Genomic DNA, 27,973 nt, shown 5'->3' with positions numbered 1-27,973 from the left:
TACTTTCACCCCCTTTCTCCCCAGGCCAGTTTTCAGCCCTTAGCGCTGTCGCACTTTAAATAATTGCAAGGTCGTGTACCTGTACACTGTACCTGTATAAATGTTTTATCTATTTTTCTTTTTTTTTTTTCTTTTTTAGCCACAAAAGGAGGTTTCTTTTTGGGGTATTTAATCACCCCTGGGTTGTTTACTTTTTGCCAAAAAAACGAAAAATGTCCAAAAATTTTGAGAGAAAAAAACATTTTCTTTTTCTGTTATAAAATTTTGCCAATAATTGTTCTTCATAAATTTAGGTCAAAATGTATACTGCTACATATTCTGAAAATAACCCAAATCATCAGGGTATATTATTTAGTCTGTAGGAAAGTCCACAAACTGTGGTAAGAATATCTGAAAATCGATCAATCCTGATGTACTGACAGCGTCTCATTTCTTTAGACCTGAAAACACCAGGACAGTACAAAAATCCCCCAAATAACCTTTTTTGGAAAGTAGGCAGTCAAAGGTATTTAGTAAAAGGCATGGCGATTTTTGTGAATTTATTAATTTTAAATAAAGAAATAGTATGTACACAAAAAATAAATATATATTATTTTTTACGTCTACAGTACAGTGTCATCATATAACTGGTGGCGGTGATCAGGGACACTAGTGGCAATATGGGGGGGGAAAAAAAGACCAAAACAGATTACAAAAAAAGAAAAAAAATATGCAAAACACTGTAACCAGAGCAATACAGTGTTACCATATTAAAGTGATTTGTAAAGTCTTTTTTTTTTTTAAATAACAAACATGTTATACTTACCTGCTCTGTGCAGTTGGTTTTGCACAGATTGGTCTGGATCCTCCATTTCTCGGGTCCCTCTTCACTGCTCCTAGCCCCTCCCTCCTTGCCATCAGGGCACCCGAGCCAAGCTGCAGCTCCATGTGTCCATTCAGACACGGAGCTGCCATTTGGCCCTGCCCCCTCTCTCCCCTGGTTGGCTAACTGACTTTGACAGCTGCGGGAGCCACTATCGCTGCGGCTGAGTCTCAGCCAATCAGGAGAGAGTCCCAGATGGCCGACTCGTGGAAATAAATGGGGCTTGGTTAAGTATTAGGGGGTGCTGCGGAGGCTGCTACAGCCAGAAGGTTTTTTATCTTCATGCATAGACTGCATTAAGATAAAAAACCTGACTTAACAACTCTAACATTGTACTTCTGTGGGGAAGTGGGAAGTGATCGGGATGTTTTTTTTGTGTTTGTGTTTTTTTGTTTTTTTACACATCATGATTGCTTTTGCATGTGAATTTCACAGTTATAAGCAACCATTTTTAGTGAATGAAATTGATTCATTCAGTGTCTCTGGTTATGATTAGCTGTGATTGGTCACAGCTAATCACATGGTACAGATGGGCTGTGGTTTGATTCCTGTCTGTACCATGTTACACTTTGACAGCTAGCAACTCAATTGTGCACAATGAATGGCATAAAAGGAAGCCATACATTGTTTACAATTGTCATGTGATCTGCTTTGATTGGTTGCAGCGATTACATGGTACCGGCAGTGACCTGGTACAATGATCTGTCATCGGCTGTGTCCGGGGGACACAGCTGGTGACAGATTGCGCCGCTGTGCAGCCTGTTTTGGTAGGATGTCAAATGACGTCCACCCAGAATAAAGAATGGTCCCGTCTGGCCATCATGTGGGTGGTTAAATGAATGGTGTTGCGCCCCAACAGCGAGCCAAATTTTAGGCTTCCAGTTGTGATGCAGTTTTCCCATTCAGTTGGCCTCGCCTGGGTTGCACTCTCCAAAGCTGATTCACTGTGGATCATTCTTCAGAGACCAACGCTGGTGTAAACAAGCTCTTACAGGTTTAGGCGCAGTTTACATTAAGCATCTTTTCTGTAGGATGGTGTTGCATGTATCGCACACTTGTTTGTATTAATGAACACAACTGCACAGAAAATGCAGGAGGTACCCATCCCTTGCAAAACATACTGAAATCACCCAAAAATTTGCCAAAAGCACACTGCAGTATATAGAAAGCTGATTAAATTGAATGGTAAAGATGCAGGATGCATATGGTTAAGTACAGAAGTGTGTATGGAGCCTAGCAAACAGTGGGTATCTCTAGCACTCGACATTTGTCCAATGATTGATTTTATTATGTCTTCTGTTATATTCAAAAAAGCAGTGGACTTACAATTTACACGACATGGTTTAATAATGAGTAAAGAAAACAGAATAAACATGCGAGTGAAGGTGTTTATTGCTGGCTGTGTAATTCTCCTTATTTGTCAGGGAGAAATGGCAGAGAGAGAGAGAAGTATCTGAAGTTACAGAAGGAGTTCAGACAGATTACCATAAAAAGGCATAATTCTGCAGAACAGGGACATAGATTAATTACTTGGAACAGCTTCGCAACTTGGCACAGAAACCCATGTGTCCTCCCAGCAATCCTCAAAAGATAGATATAGATAACTAAATATATATGCGTATGTATGTGTATGTATGTATGTATATATATATATATATATATATATATATATATATATATATATATATATATATATATATATATATATATATATATATATATATATAATATGTTGTTACACCATGTGTAAGAAAACAACGGTCTATGGTTTATTCTTCCAATTTGCTGGAAACAAGTAAACAAGTGCAAGCATCCAAACAGCATAAATCAAACAAACATAAAATAAACCCTGGCCGCTTGGGGCGTCTACCTTCACAACACAGGAACCTCCCTATGGTGTCTGTCCCAACCTACTGCTGGGTAGACACTGCTGGGCAGACAGCAGAAAACCAATAGTCTATTTGTTTTCTTTTTCACACAGAAAAATTCAAGACCACCTCACCTTCAGAAGTCTCTCAGCTCACTGCTCTCCTTAACGCACAAATCCTCAGGATGCAGCAATCAGTAGTCATCCTCTGGATAACTTATAGAGGCCTTAATTGTCTCATTCTGAATAGCTGAAGCTTTCCAACATCCTTAAACCTTTCTGGCTATCTCTGCAGCCGACACCTGATAGTAATTGGTGAATTGTCTAAACAAGGCAGAAATGTATCTCCCGTCTGTGACAACACCCACAGATTTACCTGACTTCCTGTCACATACCCCCCCCCCCCCCCTCTTGTTTCAACCCTAGGGTTGGGACACAGATTGCCAGGCACGCATGCACTCGGGACAAACCATCTGAATTTCCAATTTTAACACCGGGGCGATGCGTTACCACAAAACTAAATTCCTAAAGGGCCAGGAACCACCTATTTATTCTCCTATTGGTCTCCTTGTTCTGTGCCATCCACTTTAATGGGGCATGATCCGTCACCAGTTCAAACTCTCTACCCAGGAGGTAGTACCGGAGAGAATCCAAAGCCCATTTCACTCTTTCTCAATGGCGGCATAATTCTCCTCATGGGCCTTTAACTTTCGGCTGAGGTACATAACAGGGTGTTCTTCCCCCTTGATAATCTGGGACAGTACAGCTCCTGAAGCTGGATACACACTATACAATTTTCTTTAGATTTTTTCCTTTAGATTTACCAAAACCATATAATATGAGGTCAGACCTAAAAACTTCAACTTGTATGCAATCAGGCAGGCCCTTGTACTACATAGTTGAAGGTAAATCTAAGAGAAATCTACCAACAAAAGTTGTATAGTGTGTATCCAGCCTAAACCCACATATGACGCATCTATCTGAACCACAAAGTCCTGTGAAAAATCAGGCAAATTTAAAACTGGCTCAATACATAAGGCCTGTTTTAAAGCCTGAAAAGCTGTTTCTGCTTCAGGAGTCCATTTGATCATGACAGACTCCTTCCCTTTGGTCAAATTGGTCAAGGAAGCAGCCTGTGAGGCAAAATGGGGAATAAAACAGCGATAACCTGCTATCCCTATAAATGCACGAACCTGTTTCTTGTTGGTGGGACGTGGCCAATCCTGAATAGCCTCAACTTTGTTTATTTGGGGCTTGATTAGACCTCTTCCAATGGTATACCCCAGATACTTTGCCTCTTCTAGCCCAAGGGTACATTTTTTTGGATTGGCTGTAAACCCAGCTTTCCAGATGGAATCCAACACAGCCTGAACTTTAGGTAAGTGTGAGTCGCAATCCTCACGGTGGATGACCACGTCATCGAGGTATGCAGCAGCATAGGCTCGATGAGGCCAAAGGGTCTTATCCATGGTGTGTTGAAATGTGGCGGGAGCATTCTGTAACCCAAAAGGCATCCTCCGATATTGGAAAGATCCGTCTGGAGTTACAAATGCTGTTTTTTCCCTGTCTGACCCCGAGAGAGGAGTTTGCCAATAACCCTTGGTCAGGTCTAATGTCGTCATGTACCGGGCAGTGCCTAGACGATCAATCAGTTCATCTATGCGGGGCATAGGATAGGTGTCAAACTTAGTGATTTTATTCAGGCGGCGAAAGTCGTTAGAAAACCGCCAACTTCCTTCTGGTTTGGGCACTAAGACAATGGGACTGGACCAATCACTATTTGACTCTTTCTATCACCCCCAACTCAAGCATTTTTTTTTACTTCCTGGCGAATTGCCTCTCACGGGGCTTCTGGAATTCTATAAGGCTTTAATTTGACCTTATCCCCTGGTGTGGTGATAATGTCATGTTTCACTCCGGAGACCCAACCCGGCAGGTCTGAAAACTTCTCCCTATTACGGAGCACAAATTCTTTAACCTCCTGTTGCTGAGTTTTGGACAGGGTCTCCGCTATCCCAACTTCAGGGACAGCCAGGTTAAGTGGAGCAGTAAATCGGGTAGTCTAAGCGACCAAGGACTCTCTAGCCTTCCATGGTTTCAACATGTTCACCTAATAGAGCTGCTCAGGTTTTGGTCTTCCCGGTTGGCTAATTTTATAATTCACCACCCCCATTCTCTCCAACACTTCATAGGGACCCTGCCATTTGGCTAGGAATTTACTTTCGACTGTGGGGACCAGCACCAACACCCTATCACCAGGTGCAAAAGAGCGGACCTGGGCCCCACGATTGTAAATCCTTTGTTGAGCCAACTGGGCTTGGGCTAAATGTACCTTCACAATCGGCATCACTTGGGCAATTCGATCTTGCATTTGTGCCACATGTTCAATCACACTTCGATGAGGGGAACTCTCACTCTCCCATGTTTCCCTGGCAATGTCCAGTAGGCCCCGGGGGTGCCTTCCATACAGCAGCTCAAATGGAGAGAACCCTGTGGATGATTGGGGAACCTCTCTTATGGCAAACATCAGATAAGGGAGCAGATAATTCCAATTCTTTCCGTCTTTATCCACCACCTTCCTCAACATTTGTTTAAAAGTTTTATTAAACCTCTCCACTAACCCGTCTGTTTGAGGGTGATATACTGATGTACGTAATTGGGTCACTTTCTGGAGTTTAGACAGTTCCCTGGTCACCCTAGACATAAACGGGGTACCCGGGTCAGTTAGGACATCCTTAGGAAGACCCACACGGCTGAAAACCTGAAATAACTCCTTGGCAATGGTTTTAGCAGAGGTATTTCGGAGAGGAATCGCTTCTGGGCAACGGGTGGCATAGTTCATTATTACCAAGTTGTGCTGGTGCCCTCTAGTGGACTTCAGTAAGGGGCCAACCAAGTACATGGCAATCCTCTCAAAAGAGACCTCGACAATGGGCAAGGGTACCAACGGACTGCGGAAATGTGGCGTGGGTGCAGTAATCTGACACTGAACAGGAAGAGCAGTACATTTCCACCTTAATGATCCCAGGCCAATAAAACTCTCTCCCAGGTTTTTTCTGCTCCCCAAATGTCCTCCAAGAATGTGCCCATGGGCCAGTTCCAAAACCATCTTGCGGTACGGTTTAGGCACTACCAGTTGCTCAAGGGTGTCCTCTATCCTCTGTGAAACCCGATATAACGGGTCCCTTTCAATAATGAAGTAAGGGAGGGCAATCCTCTCCTCAGGGTTAACTAACTCTATCTTCACTACATTCTCCCGGGCTCTTAGCAATGTGGGGTCCCTCAATTGCTCAGTGATAAAAATGTTCTCGGTGCACCTCAAGGTCATCAAACCCTATCGGCCGCTGTTCCTCTTCTGAGGTAGCAGGCTCCTCCCTAGGGACTGGTGTTTCCCCTGCTAAGACGGAGAACGGAAACTCAGGAGAATCCTCCCAGTTTAGAGGATTCTGGAGTAGATGTTTCAGGCTCAGAAGAACCACCTACTGGGGAATCTGGGCAATCCCAGAGTTCCCAGAACTTTGGGAAATCCCTTCCCATAATGGCGTCATGTGGCAGTTTGGGAACTAAACCCACTTGGTGACACAAGTTACCGAGGGAGGTTTCAAAGGAAACTGTAGTCACTGGATATTCTCGAGTGTCCCCATGTACACAAACTACAGCCATTTTCCTAGGATGTAAGGTTTTTCCCACCACTAGATCACTTTTCACTAAGGTGACCAGGCTACCTGAATCCAACAATACCACAACATCTTTACCATCTAAGCACATTCTATATAAAGGTTTCTCAGTCCCCTTTACTGCAGTGCATGTGGTTGCAAAAAGGGACTGTCGTCTCTGTCAGAAAGTCACACTGCATGGGTTCATCACCCGCTGGGCAAACCGCTGCTACATGTCCCTCTTCCCGGCAACGGTAACAAATCAACCTTCTAGTTCTCTCCTGTGGGATGGGTCTTCCAGACCGCTCTCGCCAAACATTAGCAGTAGTCCTGATAATACCTCTAGTTGCTCTTTGGTCCCTCTCTCCACCCCCATCCCTTGATGCAGACTTACCTATAGATGGGGAGGGTCTTGTCTTGGGGTGAAAAGTCTGTGCGTCTCTGGGGAAAGAGATCAAATTCTCTTAGGTACCTTTTGACCAGGTCTACTAGTTTGTCTGCGGTTTCCAGACCACCCATTTCTGCAGGGTGTTAGGAAGAGACCTAAGAAATTTGTCCATGACTACTCGTTCCAAAATTTTTGGTCCGGACAGAATTTCTGGCTGCAGCCATTTCTTAGCCAAATGGATGAGGTCATACATCTGCGACCGAGGTGGCTTCCTCAGCTGATAACTCCAATTGTGGACCCGCTGAGCACGGACATCCAAGGTTACCCCAAAACGTGCCAATATTTCCTCTTTTAATCGATCATAGTTTTTTGCATCTGCAAGCTCCAAATCAAAATATGCCTTTTGGGCTTCTCCAGATAATACGGGGGCCACTAGTCCAGCCCACTGTCCTTTAGGCCAACTCTTTCTCCGCTGTTCTTTCAAACGTGGTCAGAAACATCTCAGGGTCATCATCTGCAGTCATCTTTGGCAATAAATGGCTTAACCGAAAAGTTGGTATGTTACTGGCCTGACTCCCAGCCTCGGTCTGCTGTCTCTGAAGCTGTTTCACGATGGCCTCTATTTGCTGCTGGTGTCTCTGTTCCAGGCCTGCAATGCTCTCTTGGTGAGCCTGTTGTTGAGCTGCAAGGCTCCGCTGAAAACCCGCATTTGTCTGCTGTTGATTTGCATTTGCTATAGCCAGTTGTTTCAGTATCTCCTCCATTTTGGGTTTACTTTAACTGCCCGCGGCACTCCACCATGTGTAAGGGGTTAGCTCGGCAGCGGGTGTGGGTGACCTCTTGGGAGGGTTCGTTACACAGAGAGACAGCCGAGGAGTGGTTGAAAACAACGGTCTATGGTTTATTCTTCCAATTTGCTGGAAACAAGTGCAAGCATCCAAACAGCATAAATCAAACAAACATAAAATAAACCCTGGCCACCTGGGGTGTCTACCTTCACAACACAGGAACCTACCTATGGTGTCTGTCCCAACCTACTGCTGGGCAGACAGCAGAAAACCAATAGTCTATTTGTTTTCTTTTTCACACAGAAAAATTCAAGACCACCTCACCTTCAGAAGTCTCTCAGCTCACTGCTCTCCTTAACGCACAAATCCTCAGGATGCAGCAATCAGTAGTCATCCTCTGGATAACTTATAGAGGCCTTAATTGTCTCATTCTGAATAGCTGAAGCTTTCCAACATCCTTAAACCTTTCTGGCTATCTCTGCAGCCGACACCTGATAGTAATTGGTGAATTGTCTAAACAAGGCAGAAATGTATCTCCCGTCTGTGACAACACCCACAGATTTACCTGACTTCCTTTCACAATGTGTGTGTGTGTGTATATGTGTGTGTATATGTGTGTGTGTATGTATGTATGTGTATATATATATATATATATATATATATATATATATATATATATATATAATTAGGGATGCACCGAAATGAAATTCTTGGCCGAAGCCGAATAATAATGAAATGTTTGGCCGAAGGCCGAATACCGAACGCGGTGTTTCGCATTTTTTCCATTTATTTTGCCAATTTTTTGTCCTCTCTCTTGTCCTCTCATGTCTCTCTCTCTCTTGTCCTCTCATGTCTCTCTCTCTCTCTCTCTCTCGTCCTCTCATGTCTCTCTCCCTAAATGTTACTGTAGGGAATGGGATTCAGTGCACACTGCAGCCTTGTACCATAGGGTTAATGTTAGTGACACTGTAGGGATTGGGAAGGATGCTGGGAATGGAAATCAGGAAGCATGCAGGCAGCCTTGTAAATTTTAATTGCAGATACAGGGCACTGGGCAGGTCAGGGTTAATGTGGTAACATCAATTACTCAGTGACAGTCAGTCAGTGTCAGTGTGGACTCGATCAGATTATACAGTGACAGACAGTCTCTCATAGTGGTGGTAGTAGGAGGCTGGAGGTGGACTAGTAGGAGCCTGGAAAGGAGCACAGCCGCATACATACATTACTCACTCGTGCACTGCAGCCCGCCCCACACATTCAGTGAGTCTTACTCTCCTCCCTAGTTTTTTCAATGGCACATTCAGGAAGCCAATCACGCCGTGAGTAGCGGCACAGCGGAACCAATCAGGTGTGCAGGCACGCGTGATTGGTTCGCTGTGCAGCTAATCACGGCGTGATTGGCTTCCTGAATGTGCCATTGAAAAAACTAGGGAGGAGAGTAAGACTCACTGAATGTGTGGGGCAGGCTGCAGTGCACGAGTGAGTAATATATGTATGCTCACCGCTGAAGTGTCTCCCGGCTTCCCCTGCCTAACACGGAAGTCTGTGAGTCCTCCTGTCCTCCTCCGAGTCCCTTCCCCCTGTAAATATCGTGACCTCGGCGACATGAATATCGCCTACGGCCACAGAACGATAGTCGATATCATATCGACTATCGTTCAGCCCTATTGTTCGGCACAAAATTATTCGGCCTTTTGACTTATTCGGCCGAACACCGAAAGTGCTATTTTTTCTATTTTCGGCCGAATAATGTTCGGCCGCCGAATATTCGGTGCATCCCTAGTGGATATACAACCTAAATGCTGCCATATCGTCAGGCCAAAATAAGGCTCTAACCTTTCTTCTAAGCCCTTCTTTTAGAACATACAACAGTACCTTTCCCAATAAAATGAATATACAATCTATCACAATGAGGGAATATAGACGTCAATGGTAATACTGGGCCTAATATAGAATTATACATGGATATTATTTGATTTTGTTTTGGCTATAAATACCAAATATATCATTTATGTGGTGAATATGGGTCTGTTTATATACACCAAATGGATAAATAAACGGGCAAATATATAGTGCACTGCAAATGTATGCTTTTAGCTGTTCTCTAGTGGTGGCTGGATGGGGTGTAGTACAATTAATTACTTATGATGGTCCCATGTATGGTATACTTCTGGGGCTTGAGCTTTTTTGACAAATATAGGTTCATAGTACCCAGGGTGGTGGAGCTGAGGCGGTGGCTTATGGGGCCAAACTCTTTCATTGTTATGATGTTGGAAGTCATGGTATATATAGATGTGAGTGATGATTGGGCCACATTTGGTCAGTATATGACCACTGTGACTGGATCCTATCACTAGAAGAGGGGTATGTTGTCCTTGTGCTGGTCCCCTTTATTGTGGTTTCTTCCTCTAACCTCCTTTATTCTTTTTTTTTTTTTTTTGCATATTCTGTCTTTTTATCCCTCATTTTTGTAGCTATTGCTCCCTTTCATTTTTGTCCCCCCCCCCCTTTAGCCTTTGGTTTTTGGAAACTTTTTGGTTTTTTTGGTGTGGTGCGTGCACACGTTTAAGGGGGCCGTCTGATGTCTATGTGCCAGATCAGGGGGCAAGTATATGTGATGGCGCGATGGTCCCTCCGGTGAGCAGCGATCAGCTTTTTGACACTGGCAATGCAGTGCGGGTGAGTCCCGAAGTGCGCAGACGCCTGAGCAGAGTGCTGATTGGAGCCATGGTTGTGACCCAAGAGACACTCAGCGCTCTAGTAGAATGCGCCCTCACACGGAAAGGAGGAACCCGATCCTTCAATGAATAGGAAAATTCTCTGGGATGCTTGGGCTTCGCACAGAGCGAAGTCAAAACAATGTCTTCATTGAGGTGGAAAGCTGACACCACCTTAGGGAGAAAGGATTGGTTAGGTTACAGAACAACCTTATCCCTATGAATGACCAGATAAGGCAAATGACAAGACAGAGCCGCCAACCCAGAGAGACACTGCGAGCAGAGGTGATAGCCACCAGAAAGGTAACAGGGTGACACCAAGCCAGCCACCCACCACAGGGTGACACCAAGCCAGCCACCCACCACAGGGTGACACCAAGCCAGCCACCCACCACAGGGTGACACCAAGCCAGCCACACTGCCAGGCGTTAGCCACCGACCCACAAACAGGGAGCCAGCCAGCCAGCCACCCACACTGCCAGGCGTCAGCCACCGACTCTTTCAAATTGCAATGGAGATGAAGACAGAAAAAGTAAAAGTGTGGTCTGAGACTATTTCTCGTCTCAACCATCTCCAGGAAAAGCAGCACTTTGCAACACATGCACAAACAATATAAGCATGGGATCAGCAACTGCAAAAAACGGAATTTTTGTAAAATCTTACCTGTAAAATTCCTCTCACTGAGTCCTCCGACAGTCGCCGCCACTTCATATTCGTCACTATTGGGGGTTATTGACCTTTACTCCTACGGAGCAAAGGTCAATAACCCCCAATAGTGACGAATATGAAGTGGCTGCGACTGTCGGAGGACGTAAGAGAAAACAAAAATATGTCAAATCTTTGGGCCCATCTAAGAGTTTATCATATTGAATTATATCATGCAGCACAGAAAAAAACAAAATGAATATCAATGTGATTTTGAAATACCTCCTCCACTATCCCAGGCAACAATAACAGATAAGTTTAAGAAAAAAAAAAAAAAAAAAAACAGGCGTCAGTCTAGATTCAGATGGAAGATGCCAACTGCTGGACAGAGTAATCACAGAGATGATGGTCACTGATAACTAGCCATTTACAATGGTGTCTGACTCAGGATTTAAGCGGTTGATGTCCATACTTGAGCCAAGGTACACACTGAAGAGTGAGAAGTATTATCGAACCAAAATGTTGGGAAAGATTCACCAAAAGGTCGTTGAGAATGTAAAGGCTATGCTGCAACCAGAGAATGCTGGCAACTCCCTCTCATTCACTACTGACTGCTGGTCAGGAGGAGGACAAAGAGTCACTAATGAATCCTACATGCCACTTCATTGACAGTGGATGGACAAAAAGGCAATCGGTCTTGAATACAAAAGTGATACAAGGATCCCACACTGGGGAGTGCAGCAGAGAAAAGTTTCTAGGCATGCTTGAAAAATGGGGAATCACCAAAGACCAAGTGATGCTTGTGCTCCTTCGAGACAGGGGAGCAAACATGCAGAAAGGAATGAGGCTTGCTGATATGTCAGACCTCAGTGTCATGGCACACAACACCCTCCAACTTTCAAAATGATGGTCTGTCAAGCCAGAGAGCTTTGATTGATATATGTTTTGAGAAGCATGAAGAGATTAAAAATGTTGTGCTGGCAACTCTTTTGAATCCTCGATATAAGAACCATGCTTTCTTTTCAGATGATGCCTTGGCCAAGGCAAAACAATGGCTGACAGAAGATATTCAACAGGAGGTGCAGGAGGTTCCTGCTGAAAAGACAAGTCCGGAACAACATTTTTATAATCGGAAAGAGCAGCATGCTGCAAAAAACAGAAAAATGTCTAGAAAGACGAGAATCTTCTTCATCGTGGTCGAATTGATCATGACATTTTCAGTGTTTTATTGGGGCCTCATGCAGAGGATTCTTCTGAATCTGCAATAATGAGCCTGGGCGATGAACTTCATCTTTATTTGAAGGAACCAGTAATTGACAGAAGTGGTCATCCTCTTCAGTGGTGGAAAGAAAATGAGGCACGCTACAAAATACTTGCTTCCCAAGCTAGAAGATACATCTCTCTCTGCACCTCTGTCCTCCTCTCCTCCTGTACCAAGTGAGCATGTTAATGAAGTGGCAGCATTATATGAAAAAAACAGAAGCCGTTTAACAGGTGAACATGAACATGCTGAAATGTTCTGCTTTTTGCAGCATAATATTGTTCTACTTAACTGGGGGTATTGAAAAGTGTAGTACTACTAGGGTCCACTCCAATCCACTGTCTGTTGTCTAGCTTGTTTCTAGCAGTTTTGCTGCCACTGACTTCACTGCTGCAGTAGTGATTTAAAATGATTGCAGTGAGTGCACTACTGCAGCAGTTTATGCATCATTCACAATCAGATGATGTGAAACTGATGTCCCTGCAAGTGCAGTTTTCCTATCAGTTTTCATGCAGTTAAGGTGTGAAGAACGAGCCCTTAATCTTAAAAAAGTTAATAAACATTAACATGTTCAGTAACAGATGTGTCAAAATTTGTATTTAGTTTGCAAAACTTTAAATGTACAAAATATTGGTCCATATCGGCGGACACCGATATGCGATGGCCAAACTATCGGTATCGGCAACGAAAAACCAATATCGGTCGATCCCTACTTTACAATGTATAATTTCGTTCTTTTAGATCAAGTAATGAACTTCCATCTGTAAGTGAGGGCAGTTTAACCTCTTAAAGACCAAGCCTTTTTCTGACACTTGTTGCTTACAAGTAAAATCAGTATTTTTTGCTAGAAAATGACAACCCCAAACATTATATATTTTTAGCAGAGACCCTAGAGAATAAAATGGCGATTGCTGCAATCTTAGGTGACACTTTATTTGTGCTGAAGTCTTTCAAATGCAGTTTTTTTTTGGGAAAAATACACTCTTATGAATAAAAAAAACAAAAATACAAAACTGAACAGTAAAGTTAGCCCACTTTTTTGTTGATTGTGATTATTCTAAGCAAAAAAAAAAAAATTGTGAATCTCATTTTATCCAGAATCGTGCAGCTCTAATATATTATCCACCTGGACTCCTGTTGTGGGAGTTTCCTATCTGCCACCCTCTCAAGGACTGTAAATCTGACCATCGATGTGTCATGTTTGTGTTTCAGAGCCAAATGCCTCCCAATAGGGATATACAGAAAATATTTCCTAATATAATAGATATGGTCATATATTCTACTCCAAAAGTTCTTAATCGTGTTGCCGACATAGCCCCACATTGGCAAAACTTAATATATACCACACCCTGGGTTTGGCAGTCAACATAATGATTAATTCTATGTAACTGACCATTGGGAAGAATAAACGAGGGTCCTTCCAGAATACATTTGCAGTAATTGCATGCACCACATTTGTGCATGCCCATAGTGCCTTCCACATATATTGGATTTTCCGGAAATGCTCTGAACCAACCGGTCCCTCGAAGACCTACCCTTTCTGTATTTCAGTTATGGATAATTTTTGACATGTTTGCATAATATAGGGTCACTAGTTAGGAGATGCCAATGTCTACAGATGGCATCTTCCACTAGTTTACAGTGACTTGAATAGGTTGTTATAACCCTAACAGTTTGTTGCTGTTTGGTTTCTCTGACACCAAACAGTATGACATGTCTATCTTTTTGATTTGTTTTATTGTAGGCCTTTTTCAGGGTGGTGTTGGCATATCCTCTTAGGAGTAAGTTTGACCTCCGTAATTTGGCCTCCCTTTTGAATTGTTCTAAAGAGGAACAGTTCAGTTTTATTGGTAGATATTGAGAGTCTGGTATGCTTATAATCAGAGGCAGAGCGATGGCTGCATGAAGAATGGTATTCCCAGCAGAGGGTTTTCTATATCATGAAGTACCTAATGTACCATCTTCCTGTTTAAGTATGATCATATCTAAAGAGGGTAGTGTCTGTACATCATATTGCATGGTAAATTTTAAGTTAAACTTGGGCTTGGCCAGATGACTGTAAGGTAGGTATACTTGCATTCCATACCATGAATATGTCATCCATTTACCTGTACCTAATGCTGGACTGGTACATTGACAAGGACTCGTCAGCGAACAGTTCACGTTCCCTACCCCCTAGGTACAGGTTGACCTAAGACTGGGCACACGATGTCCCCATCGCAACCCTCTGCACTAGAGCTGCACGATTAATCGTACAGGAATCACAATCTCACTCCAGAATGTTGACGATTCTTCTCACTCAGTGTTGTGTGTCCATGACACAGACAGCTGCAGCCCGCATGCCAGAGACTTGGGATGTCTGGCTGACACACGGGCAATGTCAGAGCTGAGCTGAGAGAATGGAGCCGATGCTTCCTGTATAGTTCCGGGTTCCGTTCTGTCACAGGCGGAGTGATATCAAATGCACTCCGCCTGTGAGAGGAGAGCGGAGATACAGGAGGCATCGGCTCTGCGCAGCTCCTCACTTCGCAAACCGTACACTGGGGATAGAAAACTCGTCCAGCCTGGGAAAGCTTGTTAACTAAAACCGTTCAAGTGTGCTGCCATCTCCCCCCTGTTGCTGCATGGTACTCCTTCACAGCTCATGTGGTTGCTATGGGGGCTTCACTTCCTGTTTGTCCAATCTACAAGTTCACAGATTAGCCTGGAAACCACAAAGAGAACCAGAGACTGCACTCCTCCAGTCTACTCTGGGGAAAGAACTTTACATATCACTATAGATCCTGAATCTGACCTTCCTTCCAACAGATCCCATATATACTCTATTGAGGAGGCATTATATTACATGGGAGCATGTAACATAATGCCTCCATGTCACCAATGTGACAATCCTTCTAGCAGATCCCCATATACTCTCTGTGGAGAAGGGATTACATTACATATTGCCAAATATCCCAAATCCTAACAATCCTTCCAACAGATCCCCATATAAACAAAAAAAATCAGATCTTTGATTTTACAAATTAGAAGGTAAGAGGAGTATGAGCAGATGTGTTTTAAAGTGGTGGTAAAAGTTAAACAAAACAAAAACCATGCAAGGTAAAGACATAATGTGCTAGTATATAGTATGCATTGCATACTTGCACATTATGAAAGGCTTGGCTTAAAACAAAGCCCTCCAGTGGTGCGCTGTCACCACTGCAGAGGCTTCCATCTTCCCCCAGGCTTCCTTCCGGGTTTGTGGGCTGCAGCTGCCTTAATGGCTGAGCTGTGATGTCACTCCCGCACATACGTCACGGCCGCGCCACAGAGCTCTGAAAGAATGGCACGGGTATGGTGATCTTTCAGAGCACATGTGTCAGTGATGTCACTGTCTGCTGCTCCCTAGAATATCTCCTAAATGGTGCACATTTATGAGATATTAATTTAGCCTATGAGTAAGCAATATACATATATCTCTTTAAAATAAAAAAAGATTTTGAGAATCGTGAGAGAATCGTGATCTTGATTCTAAGCATAAAAATTGTGATTCTTATTTTTGCCAGAATCATGCAGCTCTACCCTGCACCTAGAAGTAGTGGGAGTCATTGAAAAATAGACGTTTTACCCAGTCCATATCAGTATAGATATCCAGCATTATATATTTCCCCATTGAGATCTGGGTGCTATTTTTTTATTTTTTTTTTTATAAGGGTAATAAGTGTGCAAAATCTTTTAAACAAGATCACAATAAAAACTTGAAAGATATTACCAGAGGTGGGGGACTTGAGTCACATGACTTGGCTTAAGTCAGACTTAATCACCAGTTTGAGGACTTGAGACTTGCTTGACTAAAATTAATAAAAGACTCGACTTGACTTTGACTTGGTATTCATGACTTGAGACTTGACTTTGACTTGAGACATACGACTCAAAATGACTTCACTTTTTGAAGTTATTAAATATTAGCATTTTCTCAAGATGTGTTAACGCAAAATGAATGTGCCTGTTATGTTTCTGACACCACAGTCACTTAAAACACCTCAGTGTGTTCTGATTTTTAGGACACTGGCTGTTTAACAATGGAAATACTTAACATGTTTTTCTCTATCGCTCATTGACAGACGTAGTCTTCTTGATTCTCAAGAGCTGGGTTATGTTGTCTCCGCAGGAGTAGGACTAGGCAGAAAGACAAAACGTTCTGGCTCCACCTTAGGGGCAGTCCCTGAGGGTATATCCTCCCTCTCTCTGCTACAGGGAATCAGTTTTTTTCTGTCTAGTCAGGAGTAAGGACCTAAGTTCCTTGCTGGGATCTTTTTGGTCCTGGCAAGATTTTTTTCTTTAAAAAAAAAAAAAAAGATTTTTTTTTTTTTTTTTAGGCAGTTTTTCTCCAGTGTTTTTTTTCCTGTGAGATCTTCAAGCAAATACGCCGGACTGGGCGACACTAGTGGTCACCCCAGCCGGCCTACGAGCGCGCGCAGACCATTGCATTGCGCTTGGTCGGCCGCGACACATTCAAGTAAGTATGCGGGGCCGGGCGACGGGCTGGGTGTTGAGATCCAGTGGTCACCCCGGTTTCTGCCTACGAGCGCGTGCAGACCAGAGCTCCGCGCTGGGTCGGCCGCGACGGAGTCCCAGTGGAGGGACTGACCTGGCGAGTTAAGTCTCGCTTGGACGCCAGGAACCAGAGAGTCGAGGCGTCCGGAGTGGTCCACAACCCCCCACCCCGGTGGAGAGGGTATTGTGAAGAGAGGGTGCCTGTCGGTTCGGTATGGTGAGTAAACGTTCCCTTTTTTCTTTCCTCGTTATGAGGCAGTTATGGGCCCCTCCATACATGGTCAGTATATATCTGACACTAAAAGTCCCCCTTGTAAATACAGTATGTGTTTGGTGGGAAGTGGACTTGGTTTGAGAGCTAACACTCTACCCAGCAGACTGTAGCATTACAGCAGACATAGGAGGTATAATCCTACCTTATTTGTAGTGTATCTCCTGTAGATCAATAAATCGCCACTTAGCAGAGATGCAGGTGGATGTGCTGGGAAAACGATTTCGGCGGTCCGCCGCCATTTTGCCGTAGATCAAGTGCATGTATGTCCTCAGGTCACGCCGGCCGCCATGTTTTTGGAGTCTATTGTCTCTTGTATGGGGGCGGCCATGTTTCATGAGCCCAGCTACCTCGTGGAGAGCTGGGAACGCCGGAAGGCATACACAGGGGGCGGAGCCACGTCCTTCTACCTGGGGAAAAAGCAACAGCTCCTTCCAGTCTGTAAAAGACAGACGCTGACTGCAGTTGGTTGGAAACTTCACTGCATCGGTTGGTGAGCCTTGGGGGTCCCTCTCTCTCTCTGTGGGGATCGAGAAGCAGGTACTCTGAGGGGCGCTATTGCGCTAGGGGGAGACACATAAAAAAAAAAAAAAAAAGTTTTTTTGTTTTTTCTGGCAAAGGTGTCCTGAATTAACATGGACCCTGCCACTCATGTATCTCCTCCGGATCCCCTCGAGGGGTCTGCAGGATCCTCCAGCACCCCACTGACGATTGAATCATTGTCAGCTATTATGGAAAACTTTTGTGTCCCGGGTGGAAGTGGCTTGTCAGGGACAGGGCGCAAGAAAGCGACCCCCGCCTAACCCCTTATTATCTGAAACCTCGGATTCAGACTCTGAGCCTATTTCTGCAGTCGCAGGTACTTCATCTGGGATTGGTATCTCGTGTACTGTCTCTTCAGACAGTGAGGAGGATGTTTCGGCATCAGCCATAGCCAGAGAGGAAGCGTTGGTAAACGCACTCATTGTATCTGTTCAAGAAACCTTAAGATTACAGGGTATTCCGTCGGAAATAGCTGAAACTGAAATCCCTTTTGGGACTAAAAAACGCATCAAAGCGGCGAAGGTTTTTCCATTGCCCAAATGTTTTGGCAATCCAATCGAAGAAGAATGGCGTCTGTCAAAACGCACTTCTGCTATTTCTAAACGCATTAACAGGCGTTATCCGTTTGAGGAAACCCTCATTAAGAAATGGACAGAACCACCTGTGGTGGATTCACCAATTGCTAGATTGAATAAAGCCACGGTTATTCCTCTAGAAGACGCTCCGTCTTTTAAAGATCCAGTGGATCGCAAGATAGAAGCTATGTCTCGCACCATGTTTACCTTGATTGGATCAGCTTTCAGACCAATAATTGCTATTGGTCTGGTTTCGCAGGCTGTAACTGAATGGACCAAGTGGTTACGCCGGGACTTAGAAGAGGTCCCTCAGGCGGTATCAGATTTGTTGGAACAAATGATACAGGGGTTACAGTTTGTGTGTGATGCGGCGTTAGACGCCACTCCATTATTGGCGCGAGCATCAGTCTCAGCGGTGGTTCTCAGGCGTACACTGTGGCTAAAAGGTTGGTTAGCCGACCAAGGTTCCAAAAAAGTATTGGCTAATATCCCCTTTTTAGGAGAGCGTCTTTTTGGAGCCAACTTAGATGAGATCATTAAGGATCTCCCGGGTGGAAAGAGCACCTTTTTACCGCAAAATGTTAAAGGTAAAGGAACTCGTCAAAAACGAGGGCCTTCTTTTGCTGCTCACAAAAGGTTTTTTCGTCCCGTGGGTGAAAAAATTAAGTCCTCCAAAGCTCCTTCAGGAGGCTTCAGGGGACGTTGGTCGGGCAAGCAAAAGCCCGCCCCCTCCAGACCTGAAGATAAATTGTCCAAAGCCTGAAGGTGCGCCCCCACCCATAACTGGGGTGGGGGGGCGTCTTCGCCGGTTCCCGGATCCATGGCTTTCCAGAATCCCGGACAAGTGGGTTTGCGAAGTCATAAGGTCAGGGTACAAGATCGAGTTTCGATCTCTCCCACCGGCGCGATTCTTCCCTTCCAATATTCGACTATCCCCGGATCGTTTAGAAGATCTGCGGAGAGCAGTCACGGATTTACTACAACAAGGAGTGGTAGTCCACGTTCCTTGGACAGAACGTTTTCAGGGGTTTTATTCAAACCTATTTACAATACCCAGGAAAGAGGGCAAAGTGCGTCCAATTCTGGACTTAAGGGCACTCAATTATTTTGTCAACATAAGAAAATTCAGAATGGAGTCCATTCGCACAGTAGCAGCCTTCCTGCATCCAGGGGATGTCCTAGCGTCCATAGACATCAAGGACGCATATCTTCACATTCCCATTTTCGCAGGACATCAGCGGTTTCTACGCTTTTCCGTAGAAGAGAACCACTATCAGTTTGTGGCGTTACCTTTCGGTCTCGCCACGGCTCCTCGGGTCTTCACGAAGGTGTTGGCCCCAATGTTGGCACTACTGCGCCAAAGAGGCATATCGATTCTTGGTTACCTAGACGATCTTCTGCTTCATGCAGAGTCTCCTCAGACCTTGCTACAAAACATAGAAATTACTATAATTTCTTTACAGGAATTCGGGTGGCTGGTGAACCAGCAAAAGTAATTTCTGGTTCCCACCCAGAGGCTCGAATATCTGGGTCTAATTCTAGACACAGTCAGGACAAGAGTTTTTCTTCCGGTAGGGAAACTCCGGAAAATTCAGTTAGCAGTCCAGTTGTTACTATCCAACAGCTGGTCTTCTCTTCGAACTTGCATGAGGGTTCTGGGGTTGATGGTGGCTTCCTTCGAAGCAGTCCCATTTGCCCAGTCCCATACCCGAGATTCTTCTAAGATGGAATCGGAATCCGGAATCCCTAGACAATCAGATCCGATTGAGCAAACAGACCAGAGAGTCCCTGGTCTGGTGGCTTCGGTCTCCGATGCTCAGCCAGGGAAAGTCATTTCTGCCAATATATTGGACGATAGTGACCACGGATGCCAGTCTAGCTGGATGGGGAGGAATTCTCGGTCAGTTATCTGTCCAGGGACTTTGGTCCCTGGAAGAATCCAGGTGGCCGATAAATGTATTGGAACTGAGAGCGATCAGACTTTGTCTGATTCACTGGACCGAGCAGCTCCAGGGCAGCCCGGTTCGGATCCAGTCGGACAATGCCACGGCCGTGGCTTATGTCAATCACCAGGGGGGCACCAAGAGTGTCCGAGCGGCCAAAGAAGTGGCTTGCATTCTTCGCTGGGCGGAACGATTTGTTCCAGCTATCTCTGCGGTGTTCATTCCGGGGGTGGAGAATTGGCAGGCAGATTATCTCAGCCGTCAGACTCTGGATCAGGGGGAATGGTCCCTCCATCCAGAAGTTTTCCACCAGTTGTGCCTACGGTGGGGCACCCCGGATGTGGATCTGTTGGCATCACGATTCAACAGGAAAGTACAGAGATTCGTGGCTCGCTCCCGCGATCCTCTAGCAGAGACCGCAGACGCACTGATCGCCCCGTGGGGGCAATACCAGCTAATGTATGCCTTCCCTCCTCTCGGGTTACTGCCAAGACTTCTTCGCAGGATAGAGGAGGAAGGAATTCCAGTAATTCTGGTAGCTCCGGACTGGCCTCGTCGAGCTTGGTACGCCGACGTGGTCAGACTGGTGGCGGACGTCCCGTGGAGACTTCCTCTCAGGGAGGACCTACTGTCTCAGGGACCGATCTTCCATCCTGCTTTACGATCGCTGGCTTGAACGGCCTGGCTATTGAGACCCAGGTGCTGAAGGACAAAGGTTTGTCAGCTTCAGTTATTCCTACTCTAGTTGAAGCAAGGAAAGCGACTTCCAGAAAGATTTATCATCGCACATGGAAGTCCTACATTGCATGGTGTGAACCTCTGGGGTTCCGTCCACGGTCTTATTCGGTTAGTCGAATATTAGCTTTTCTGCAACAAGGGGTTGAGCAGAAACTGGCCTTGAGTACTATCAAGGGTCAGGTCTCAGCATTAGCTATCTTCTTTCAGAAGCCTTTGGCTACTCATTCCTTGGTGCGGAATTTCATCCAGGGGGTGCGACATCTGGCTCCGCCAGTGCGCGCGCCGTTACCACCCTGGGATCTCAATTTAGTATTGTCGGTTCTTCAGAAACCTCCCTTTGAAGCTATTAGGGAGATTCCTCTACCTACGTTGTCCCAGAAGGTGGCCTTCTTGGTGGCTATTACTTCTGCACGCAGGGTGTCAGAACTGGCCGCATTATCTTGTCGTTCCCCATATCTGGTGGTTCATAGAGATAAGGTGGTTCTTCGTCCGAATCCATCCTTCCTACCAAAAGTGGTTTCAGAATTTCATCTGAATGAAGAAATTGTATTACCTTCCCTGTGTCCTAAGCCCAGTCATCCTCGGGAGTTTTCTTTACACTCCTTGGATGTGGTCCGGGCGATCAGGGTATACTTAAAAACGACAGACTCGTTTCGCAAGACGGATTCACTTTTTGTGATCCCGGATGGACCCAAAAAAGGGGTTGCCTGCATCTGCCGCGACCATTTCCAAATGGATCAGACAGACGGTGGTACAGGCTTATTCTATTAAGGGTCGGGAGCCCCCGTTCCCTGTTAAGGCGCACTCCACTCGGGCGCTTAGTGTGTCATGGGCCTTTCGCCATCAGGCGTCAGTGGTCCAGGTGTGCAAGGCTGCTACCTGGTCGTCGGTGCATACCTTTACAAAACATTATAAAGTTGATGTAATGGCATCATCTGATGCCGTGTTTGGCCGCAAGGTTTTGCAGGCTGCCATTTGAGGAGACCAGTGGTCTGCCTCGAGGGTTTTTTTCCGTTGGAAATTTTTCTTTTGAGTCTCATTCTTTGTTTATAATGAGCCTTTAAAACTTCTAGTTTGGCACCGGTTGTGCCTTCTAGATTGGATTTTGATTTTTGTCAATCCCACCCCTCATTTGTGGCACTGCTTCTGGATGTCCCAGCTCTTGAGAATCAAGAAGACTACGTCTGTCAATGAGCGATAGAGAAAATCGGATTTTTGTAAGATCTTACCGTAAAATCCTTTTCTCTTAAGCTCATTGACAGACGTAGTACCCGCCCCTCTATCATTGAGTTGGGTTGGGTTAAATTCTCTGTTACTGCTTTAGAACAGAACTGATTCCCTGTAGCAGAGAGAGGGAGGATATACCCTCAGGGACTGCCCCTAAGGTGGAGCCAGAACGTTTTGTCTTTCTGCCTAGTCCTACTCCTGCGGAGACAACATAACCCAGCTCTTGAGAATCAAGAAGACTACGTCTGTCAATGAGCTTAAGAGAAAAGGATTTTACGGTAAGATCTTACAAAAATCCGATTTTAGTGACTGTGGTGTTGAAACATGACCGGACGAAGGATTTTGAGCTGTTTGGGCATTCCAAGTGTTTCTTTAATATGCCAATAAAAAAGCAATAAGCTCTTTTGTTAATGTTGAAAATAAAACAAAACCTTTCCTGAACACTGACTTTTAACTGATTTACAGGTGAAAATTGGGGTAGATCAGTATTTTGACTTGATTTGTGACTTGACCAAAATAAATGACTTGCTTGCTTTTCACCACAGTAACTTGGGACTTGCTTGAGACTTGAAGGTTAAGACTTGCTTGTGACTTGAAGCTTAAGACTTGAGACTTGCTTGTGACTTGCACATGTGTGACTAAAGCCCCGTACACACGTACCGATCGTCGGCATACAAATGTTCGTCTTTTCTCCCCGGGATGTCGGTGTCTGTTGAAAAGTGCAAAGACAGCACAAGGACAGCACAAGAATTTTGTCTGCAGACTTCAGCTGACTGCAGAAGTGATGTCATGTAATGGTTAACTTTCCCTGTGTTTTTTATTTTCTGAGCATGCCCAGTCTTGCAAATCTGCGGTCTGTCGGCCGAATTCTGTACTGACAGGCGAACAATCGTCCGTTCTGGTGTCTGCAGACAAAAATTTTCATGTTTGCAAGAAAGACTTTTGTCCGCGGATTGTGCGCAGACATCTGTCGGAGGCACCATACTAACACGCATACAATCGGCAGATCTTTCGTCCGCCGACGTTTGTATGCCGACGATCGGTACGTGTGTACGGGCCTTTACTCCTATGTCTGGTTATTACTCTCTTGCAATATTCAAATGTTAAAAAATATTTGGAGTTCCACGGTAAATTTAATAAAGCTTTTTTTTTTTTTTCTTGCAGTTACCTTTAGAATTTGACAAATAATACCATCATGCGCGAGTACAAGCTCGTGGTTCTTGGTTCTGGAGGTGTTGGGAAGTCTGCACTGGTAAGCTGTTTTGAGCCTCTATTTTATACAGTAATTGCATGAATTTAAAAAAAATGTAGTTGTCATACCTAATTTTTTTACTCTTGTAAAATTACAGTTTTCACAAAGTAAAAGAAAAGTGTTGTTTTGTAAATTGGTACACGCCCTGACAGTTAAAGTGGTTGTAAAGGCACAAGTGTTTTTTTCCTTCATGCATTCTATGCATAAAGATAAAAAAACACCTGTGTGTAGCCCTAATACTTACCTGAGCTCCCTCTCCATCCAGCGATGTCCATGAGAGACTTGCCTCTCCGAGGACGCCCTCTGATTTGCCCCATTGCTCTTAATCTCAGCCAGTGAGCCAATCAAATGAGGGGGGTGGGGTCGAGCCGCGGCTCTGTTTGTGAATGGACATAAAGAACCGCTGGTAGGGAGTACGCCTGCTTGGGCGCCCTCATCGAGTCTGGGGTTGGGGGGGGGGGGGCGTCTTAGATTCTTCCGGGAACCTTGGAATTCCTTGATTCAGGATAAATGGGTTCACGAAATTGATCCGTTTCGGATACAAAATCAAATTCCAGTCTCGTCCACGAGACAGGTTCTTCTTGTCCAATCTTCTAATGTCCCAGGCCAGGTTAAGGGACTTGAAAGGGGCGGTACACGATTTGCTGTCGCAAGGGGTGATTGTGCCAGTTCCAGCTTCGGAGCCCTTTCAGGGATTTTATTCAAACCTGTTCACCATGCCCAGAAAAGAAGGCAAGGTGCGCCCCATTCTAGATCTTAAAGCCCGGAACCGCTTTGTGCGGGTACACAGGTTTTGGATGCAGTCCATCCGTACATTAGTGGACATCCCTATCTACGCTGGACACAAGTGTTTTTTTCGCTTTGCGGTAGCCTGTGGCTCTGAAGAAGAGGAATTCCTCGAAACAAGTCAGCCCACGGGGTCTTCAGTGACTGTTACACCGATACGTATTGATACATTGGATGGAATGTACAGTGATCTGTAATGCGCAATTTCTTGCTGTCTTTGTGAGTACATTACATACCGTGCTTTTATCTAATAAATTTGTTTTGGGATAATGTACTAGGATGGTGCGCCCTCTGTGAGTTTTATATAGTTGCAGTGTTAGATTCCCCCAAGTCTTTGAGGGCAGCAAAACCGTGGTTACCAGTTTCTAAGAGTATTGAAGACAATAAAGCACATCCATCCTGAGGGGCCGCCATCCTAAGCGCAGGAGGCATTGTGTGTGTGACTGTTTCAAAGGACTGGCTGTGTCGGCTGCAACCATTTCCAGATGGATTAGACGGACAGTGGTACAGGCCTATTCACTGAAGAATCAGACTCCTCCTTTTACAGTGAAGGCGCATTCTACCGGAGTGCCTCCCTGGGCTTTTCACCATCAGGCATCGGTGCTACTAGTTTGCAAGGAGGCAACTTGGTCATCTGTGCATACCTTTACAAAATTCTACAAGGTAAATGTGCTGGCATCAGCAGAAGCTTCTTTTGGCCGCTAGGTTTTGCAGGCTGCAATTTAACCACTTACTGCCCGCCCACCGTCAAATGACGGAGGAGCGGTGTAGCTCTTTCTGGGATGCTGTCATATGATGGCGCACCAGAACAGCCTCTCTTGTGCGCCTGCGGGGGCGTGCAGTGCGGCGATCGTGTCAGCGACGTGTTTCTAGGACACGGCGCGACCCCGATCTTGCTTAAGAGTCAATGACATGGGTGTTCCGTGAGAATTACCTACCCGTGAGAAAAACCTACCCCTCGTCACTTCCGGTGCTCGGCACTGTATGTAACGCAGCGGTTACATTAAAACAGCTGTGCTGAAATACGAGTCATCTCCGCTCCTGTGCCTGCCACTTCCCTGCTCTCGGCTAGTAAATATAAAAGCGGCGGCAGGTGTATGAGAACATAAATCACAGAGCTGAGAGCCACTTTTATATTTACTAGCCGAGAGCAGGGTAGGGACCGGGACAGGAGCGGAGATGACTCGTATTTCAGCACAGCTGTTTTATGTAACCGCCGCGTCGGTAGGTTTTTTTCACAGTACACCGTGATCGTTTCATACTAGTGCGCATGCGCACTAGTAAGCTCCTGCTGCGCTGCTCAGCTATTTCTGGCTGGAAGTAACGAGGGTAGGTTTTTCTCACGGGGTAGGTAATTCTCACGTTACAATGGCTCTTTACCCATGTGATCGGCTGTGTCCAATCACAGCCGGTCACATGTAAATAAGGAAGTGCTGTTTATTGGCTCTCCTCGCCTCACATTGTCAAGAGTGTGTGGCGAGGAGAGCCGATCAGCGACTCCTCTTCAAAGGGGAGTCTAGGACAGGTAATCCTGATTACAGAAAAGTGAAAAAACAGTGCCAATCAGTGCCCACAAACAGTGCCCATAGTGCTGCCAGTCAGTGCGGCATATTAGTACCTCCTCATCAGTGCCCATAAGTGGCACCTCATCAGTGCCCATCAGTGCTGCTGCCTCAGCGCATATCAGTGAAGGAGAAAAATTACTTATTTTCAAAATTTACTCACAGAAAATAAGAAACATATTTTTTTTTTCAAAATTTTCTGTTTTTTTTTTTTTTTTTTGTAAGAAATAAAAAAAACCCACCAAAAAAAAACTCTATTTGTGTGAAAAAAATGATAAAAATTTCATATGGGTACAGTGTAGCATGACCGCGCCATTGTCATTCAATGTGTGATAGCGCTGAAAGCTGAAAATTGGCCTGGGCAGGAAGGGGGTGAGAGAACCCTCTTTCTCTGTCGCTCATTGACAGACGCAGTCCTCTTGATTAATATCAATTGGGTTATACTGCCCTCTACAGGAGTAGGACACTAGGCAGAAGAAAACGTTCTGGCCACACCTTAGGGGCAGTCCCAGAGGGTATATCCTCTCTCTCCCTGCTACAGGATGTTAGTTTTTTTCTGTCTAGTCAGGAGTAAGGACCGAAGTTCCTTGCTGGGATCTTTGGTCCTGGCAAGATTTTTTAGATGAATCCTATTTAGTTAGCTTTTTTCTCCAGTTGTTCCTGTGAGATCTTCAAGCAATTATGCTGGAGCTGGGCGACGGGCTGGATGTTGAGGTCCAGTGGTCACCCCAGCCGGCCTACAAGCGCATGCAGATTCCAGCTCCGCGCTGGGTCGGCCGCGACACATTCAAGCAATTATGGTGGGTCTGGGCGACGGGCTGGATGTTGAGATCCAGTGGTCACCCCAGCCGGCTTGCGAACGCGTGCAGGCCCTAGCTCCGCGCTGGGTCGGCCGCGACATAGTCCCACTGGTCGGGGACTGGCCCTGCGAGTTAAACGTCTCGCCAGGACGCCTACGACCAATCTGAATTGGAGTTGCGGCGTCTGTGTTGGCCGACAGCCCCCCCCCCCCCCCCCACCACGGTGGAGAGGGGTTCTGTCTGGAGTTGGTGCCCGCCTGTTCCGGTATGGTGAGTAGAATGTTCCCTCTCTCCCTCTGTTGGGTGGACGCGGGCCCCCTCCGTGGGATAAATCGGACCCTCATAATCCCGGGGTCCCCTCTATCCGGTAACATACTCCTTCTATCTTCCCCACCTATTAGGGGTTGGTAAGTAAGACCTGTCCTGTAAAGACTCCAGGAGGCTTGGTTAGAGACTCACTATCCTGTAAAGTCACGACAAAGGATCCATGATTAGGGTTTGTAAAGGATGGAGTATGGTGCCGCATTACTAGTAAATCGGTCATTCAGTTTGTCAGACACTTACCGTTTAATCGCTAAGGTTTGTCAGGGCGCACGGAACACCATCCTTTTAAGACGATTATGCAGATTGTCAGATACCGGTTGTTTGGTCGGTTGCAGCACGGAACACCAGCCTTTTGAGCGATCGGTCGGCTGCAGCATGGAAGACAATGCTAAAATGGTCAGGTATGGGGCCACGGGCGTTACCAGTGTAACTCGGTCGGCTGCAAACGGGCGGAGCGCCATTCTATCGTGGGCCACGCGGGGCCGCCATTTTGGCGTAGCCTAGATGTCCCCGCTATGGCGGCGGCCATCTTGGATCCACCCAGCCTCGTGGAGCAGCGGTGGGAGTGCCGGAAGGGGCGGGGCCGCTTCCTTTACCTTGGTAAATCAATCCACAAGACTTCCTGTCCTGTAAAGACAGCGCTGAGAGCAGTCCGGTAGTAACTTCTGTGCATCAGGTGGTAAGCCTTGGGGGTGTCTCTTCTCTCTCTGTGGGGCTCCAAAGCAAGTGGTCACTGAGGGGCGCTATTGCGCTGAGGGATTACTTTAAAGAGAAAAAGTTTTTTTCTTTAGTTTCAAATTTTGTCATTTGTTTGCTGAGAGGTTCCTGGCTTTGCCATGGACCCTGCGACACATGTATCCCTGCGGAGAAACTCAAGAAGATTCAGTCAACGATTCAGTGGTTACTGTCCGTCAACTGGCCTTCCCTTCGGACTTGCATGAGGGTCCTGGGACTGATGGTGGCTTCCTTCGAGGCAGTACCGTTTGCCCAGTCCCATACCCGAATCCTTCAAAAGGAGATTCTTCTCAAATAGAACCGGAATCCCGATTCCCTGGACAATCGGATCCGGCTGAGCGAGCGGACCAGGGAGTCTCTGGTCTGGTGGCTTCGGTCTCCGATGCTCAGCCAGGGGAAGTCATTTCTTACGATATACTGGACGATTGTCACCACGGATGCCAGTCTATCCGGATGGGGAGGAATTCTCGGCAGATTATCTGCTCAGGGGCTTTGGG

At 45.7% G+C, this 27,973-nt stretch overlaps 1 protein-coding gene across 1 annotated transcript in view; it reads left to right on the top strand.

Moving 5' to 3' along the window:
* RAP1A (RAP1A, member of RAS oncogene family) overlaps window positions 1-27,973 on the top strand; it is a 171,621-nt gene that overhangs the window by 59,421 nt on the left and 84,227 nt on the right. Inside the window, exon 3 of the mRNA XM_082244866.1 lies at window positions 23,182-23,269. Coding sequence (XP_082100992.1) covers window positions 23,213-23,269 — 57 coding nt within the window. The 5' untranslated portion in view covers window positions 23,182-23,212. The remainder of the gene's footprint in view (window positions 1-23,181; window positions 23,270-27,973) is intronic.

Source organism: Pelophylax lessonae (assembly GCF_965119305.1).
Source record: "Pelophylax lessonae genome assembly, chromosome: 2".
NCBI lineage: Eukaryota > Metazoa > Chordata > Amphibia > Anura > Ranidae > Pelophylax > Pelophylax lessonae.
Note: the sequence above shows the minus strand (reverse complement) of the source record. Positions and strands in the feature narration are given on the sequence as shown.